Source organism: Glycine soja, chromosome 20 (assembly GCF_004193775.1).
Source record: "Glycine soja cultivar W05 chromosome 20, ASM419377v2, whole genome shotgun sequence".
NCBI lineage: Eukaryota > Viridiplantae > Streptophyta > Magnoliopsida > Fabales > Fabaceae > Glycine > Glycine soja.
In genome coordinates this window covers 2,711,496-2,717,081 of record NC_041021.1, presented here as the reverse complement: position 1 = coordinate 2,717,081, position 5,586 = coordinate 2,711,496, and the positions used below count along the sequence as shown (strand labels likewise).

Sequence of the window (5,586 nt, the reverse complement as noted above, 5' to 3'; positions counted from 1 at the left end):
ATACTTTTATATTGATAGTATCAATAAAAAAGTCAATCCATTTCCTAAAGTATTTTTTACATTAATTGCATAGGATAAAAAAAGAAAAGATTATTAGAAATAAAACTCTAATTAAGTAAAAGATATTTTAGAAATACCATCATTAAAAAAGAAAGAATTAGTTAAAATTTGTTTATATTCTAGTCCAAAATATTGATTTTTTGTTGCTTAGTATTTCAGTCTGGAGGAAGTGGAGGAAGTAGAATTTAAAGGTAGGTGTAGAGCTAGAACGTTTGCATATGTATTAGTATCAACACAGTCCAAATCATTTAAAAGAAAATGTTATGTAATTGGCACTGAACCACTGGCATTTCATATTATACAATCAACAATGAGCACAAAAACTTGAATAAACCAACCACGAGAGAGTTATAAATAGTCAATTAGAAGTAACATCATTATAACTAGGGAATAGGGATCTTGTATTAATTATTTACATTATGTTATTGTCCTCTATATCAAACTTGCCTAACAACTCCTCCAGTTCTTTTAAAGCAACCATATAATGCTCCTGTGACTGTGCCCCTACTTCTAACACTGGAAGAGCACTGTTAAACAGACGAGTATACAAGGGCACAGGGTTGTGGGAATCAACATTATCATAGACATGGAATTGATTAAACATTTGCTTGAAATCCCTCCTCCAGCGGTGCAGGATGTACCGAGATGGGATTTCCTCAATGCCGTTGTAATTGAGAACATTCAATGCATGCCTGCACAAATATCCTTTGTAGTTGAACAAACTGCAAATGCAACGAATATCCAATTCTGTAGTCTCGTATAAGACTTCAAAACTTTTAACTCCCTTCTCATTCCCCTCAACTTCAACTCTTTCTTTCACAACGTATGTGATTATAGATCCATTGACACTTACCTGTCTTGTGTTGAAGCAAGAGTACATGCCCTCAACCTCAGATTGAAACTTTTGAAAGATTTCTTTTGTATACACCTTTGCAAGCTGGACCTCAAAATTGCATCTCGTTTTCAATTCAAAGCTTACGTTTCTAGACTCCAAATCCGCCATGGCTTCTTTCAAGTGCTTCCTGTGAAGAACTAAGTCATACTTGTCAACAAATTCCTTAAAGGATGTGTGTTTATGCACATATCCATCAAAAAACGCAGTAAGGCCCTCGTTTTCTTTAGTTGGGATCAGTCCTATAAAAAAAGCATCTTTTAGGTAAACAGGAACCCATAGATGTCTATCTTTATACAATGTCTGAAGCCACTTGTTATCTACCAGTCCATGGCATTTAATCATATCAGCCCAAGAAGATTCAAACTCAACTATCTTTAATGACTCATAGACAGCATTATACAGCTGTCTTCTGATTTCTTCATATCCTTGCAACCCTCCCAACTTTTCTGGAACTCTTTGCATGATATACTGCAAAGAATAACAATGACGAGCATGAGGGAAAACCTGAGCAACTGCAATTTGCAATGGCTTGCACTGGTCAGTAATAACAACATGTGGAGGATGACCAAGCATACACTGAAGCCATGCCTTGAATATCCATACAAAATAATCCACTGATTCATGTCCAAGGAAGCCACAACCCAATAGAACAGAATGTCCATGATGATTTACACCAACAAATGATATCAAAGGGATCTCATATTTGTTTGCCAAACAAGTTGTGTCTATTGTAACTATGTCATTAAAGTAATTATAAGCAATTCTTGACCTGGAATCAGCCCAGAAAACATTTTTTAGGTGCCCATCATCATCAATATCAAACAAGTAAAAGAAATTTGGATCGGTCAACTTCATTCGGCAAAAATAATTATATATAGCACTGGCATCCCCTTCTCTAAGTTCCAAATATTTCAATTTATCAAAATTGGTGTCACGACTTTCTTCAAAATTTGAGTAACCATTGTAATCAACATCCATGACAGTGGTTCGATACAACTTAATGGTGTGTACTTCCGTTACAGGCTCTGACGGTGGTTGTGATTTGCTGGCTTCAACGATCATTTTCTTGTGTGACTTGTAAAACCGTTTGCTCTGTGGACTCACTTGATGGTTGTGTTGAAGCTCAACCTCCACTATTCTCCATCTGTTGGACTCAACCATTCTAATCACTATCATTGCAGGACAACCAGTTCTTGTTTCTGGTCTCGGGTTATTGGCTTCACTTTTTTTCTTAAAACCAGCACTACTGCAGCTAAGTTTTGCTCTATAGCGCTCTTTCTTCTTCAATCTAAACCATGAATTGCTCACTCTGATACCAAAGCCTTGTTCCTTTGCATAGATATTGTAGAAGTTGTAAACTTCATCAAAAGAATCAAACTCCAGACCCACAGTTGGAAGTGGAGAGTTATTCGGTTGTGAGTTTAAAGATTCAAGATCATGTTCTGCTACAGAAGAGTTCCCCTCAACATCAACCTCATCACTTTCATCAAAAAGTGGCTCACTATTCAGACAAACTTCTTCCATCTAAAAGAAAAACTAAAAGAATTAAAAAAACAACACATCAATAAAGGCTGATATTATACTATATACAGCCTTTGGGAATAAATGCATAACAAATAGTTTGTATTGATATCAAGAAAAATTGTCAACAGGGGAAAGAGGGAAAGTACAAATAGGGGCAATTATGATACCCTCTTAAAAAGAAAAAAAAACTAGAGTAGGGAACCACAAGAAACTTGACTTAAACATGGTTGAACACTCTGTCTATCAGAAATAACGCCTACTTTGAAACAGTTGTGAGCAAAACTCCAGAAACAAAAGCATAACCATATCCTCAAACATGTTAAAGGGGAAAGGACACCCTTAAAAATGTAACCATTCAGCCAGAAAAAGGACTGTATCAACTACATCTTGCCAGAAAATTTTAGCCTAATATCTTTTACCAAAATCTTTAAAAAGAGCCATCAGAAACTACTATTCAGTTGGGATACACACACACAACAATGCTCACCCAAAACCTTGAAAAGGTTGTTCCCAAGGAAAATGAACACCTAACAAAACAAGAATGAAGGAGGGCCTAATGTTTCCTAACTATACCCACATACAACAGACATGCCTGTAGATTGCAGAAAGGTGAGACCTGTGAATATGCAACAAGTCATTTATATTAAATTATTAATCCTGTTAAGTATCACGGTTCAAATAAAATACTAGATCTTAGAGAGAGCTTTGGGACTTCCCAATGGGTTTGTCAAAAAGAATGAGTCAGTTCTTTGCTATTGACTTATTGCACATATATGCATACTCACAGATTCAGATATGAAGTGTGTATAATAAATCTAATTTGCATAATAAATACATGGTATCTACAATTTAATCACTTAAGGACACAGAATCAAGTAAGCTCAGACCAGTGTATGCATATAACATGTATAAAGATTTTTGAGATCTCCATACATGTTTCCAAAAGTGGAAAGGCTATAAACCCTCTTCTGCTGGTTTTGGTTCACTACAAAATCTAGCACAATACCTCATCAAATTAAAAAAAAATCTCAAAGATCAGAAGGCAGACACGGAGCTTTCACACCATGCTATAGGTCATAACAATGACATATTTGGCCACTAAATTTTCAATTATATAATATAGATAGCAAGAAAATAAGCTAAACACATAGATAATATAGTTTTTTTTTATCGGCAAAATTAGATAATATAGTATTGTCAAATCTCATTGAAAGTCTAGGGAGATAAGATAGAATCTATGAAGCACAAACACAGGGACATACCAAATTGTAAAAGTTGTAGGACACAAACACGATGTGTGTTTGAGTGCACCATTGAAAATTTTATGGAAAAAGCTTCATAGTTCATAATATCTCATATAGTTAAGGTTGAAGATTCACAATATCTTGATTTATTCCATATGTGCCAAAATGAAACGAAAAAGTTGGGGAAAGTAAAAGGCATCCCGGCCTTATTCTTTTCTATTATTTTAAATTTCTTATAACTTAAAAGTTTTAAACAAACACAACTGTTATTTTTTAAAAATTAATTGGTTGACTGTGTCTTAACCATGTAGGAGCAGAATATTATCTTTTCAAATGAACTTGTCACTTGCATGGCAAACACATGTTGTCAATTTATTGTGTCCGACATGCTGCACCACATACCAAAACAGTGGTCTGCTCTATAGGATGGAATGAAAAGCCAATTATATTGCATGGAAGGGCAATAACAGAGATTTAGCCAATGTCAATGTTGCAAGTCTCGACAAATCAGCAAAACATACAGGAGAAAAAAAATAGTTTTGTTTCCGGCAAAAGAAAAGAAGAGAATAATACCTCCATTAAATATAAAGGAGACTCATTAACTACACAAATGTTTAAGTCCTTAATGGAAAATAAGGGGACGGGGTAAGATTGTATACATTTAAATCTCACCAACTATACAATGGCAGGAACCTCATCTATTGCAATGTACATTGAAAAAATAAAAACACAACCAATTTCGCTTACAATTCTATGTTGAAGAGCCAAAATGCGGGTATTTGGTAGCTAACTTGCAATGACAACTTACGACTGTAACTGTTTTAAGGGTTAAAGAAACACTTGGTGAACAATTTTGACTAATTTAATATATCAGGTGTGAGGGTGAGCCCTAGCACAACATTAAAGCTGCCCTTTGTGACCGGTCAGTCATGGGTTCGAATCCAGACACAGTTTCTTTGCATATGTAAGGGGAAGGCCACATACAATAACCTTCCCCCGTCCCTTTGCAAAGCAAGGAGCCATCAGAATTTATAACTTGTATAGTCAAAAAGTGAAGTTGGTAAAGTTTATTATGCCTATGGTTGCATTTTATCATCAAAACATAAACCGTTTGATTAGTGCACCTAGATCCTAATTTTCCCAGTGTACAGTACAGCCATCAGAAAATTCAATTAAGACAAGAACAACAGCTTGCCCTGTAAAAGCAAGGGAAGTTATTTATAATAACAAACCATACTGGGGTGGTTTTGCACATGCACAAATCACATACATACCGAAGAAGATTACACGATTGTATATATGAACAATCTACAAGGTTGAAATTGAAATCACGCGCATTGAAATTGAGAAACATGAAGGAAATTTGAGACAGAGAGTGAAAACTAAACACTTTAAGCAGCTGAATGGAAAAGATACCTATTTTGGCGAAAGTTTGGGTTTTACGCGCAATGCATCACACTCTAGTAGGCAGTGGGCGGGTCAATGCTGCTCCTTACTCCCCTTGACGGTGGCAAAAGCAAAATAAGCATGGGCATCACTTCTCACTCCCACCAAGTTTTGTTTTTATTATTATTTCACTTGGACTTATTTATATGTATTAATTTAATGGGAAAATAGTGACTTTGATCCATCTAGTTTGCATTGGGTGACAGATTCGGGGACAATTTTGTTCTTATAGGAAAATAATTAATTTAGTCTAAAAAAATATAAGTGAATTGACAATTTAGTCCACTTGGTATAAGTGTATCTTCTTGATATTGTGATGCTTCATTTTTGTTGTCTTTTCGTTTTCTTAATGTAATCATTATTATAAAATTCAACAATGTCACCATACACAACAATTTATAAATAAATAATAGTGTA

The 5,586-nt window shown here is 34.9% G+C and overlaps 1 protein-coding gene across 1 annotated transcript; it reads right to left on the bottom strand.

The window, feature by feature from the left end:
- Window positions 1–321: 321 nt before the first annotated feature.
- Window positions 322–5,320, bottom strand: LOC114401484 (protein FAR1-RELATED SEQUENCE 6-like). The gene is made up of 2 exons (XM_028363993.1): window positions 5,140–5,320; window positions 322–2,479 (listed from the first exon to the last, which is right to left on the bottom strand). Exon 2 carries the CDS (start codon window positions 2,477–2,479, stop codon window positions 473–475), a length of 2,007 nt encoding a protein of 668 aa, XP_028219794.1. The 5' UTR covers window positions 5,140–5,320; the 3' UTR covers window positions 322–472.
- Between the last annotated feature and the right edge of the window lie 266 nt (window positions 5,321–5,586).

Coding starts and splice junctions, on each gene's coding strand:
- LOC114401484 (XM_028363993.1), bottom strand. CDS start 2,479: ATGGAAGAAGTTTGTCTGAATAGTGAGCCACTTTTTGATGAAAGTGAT.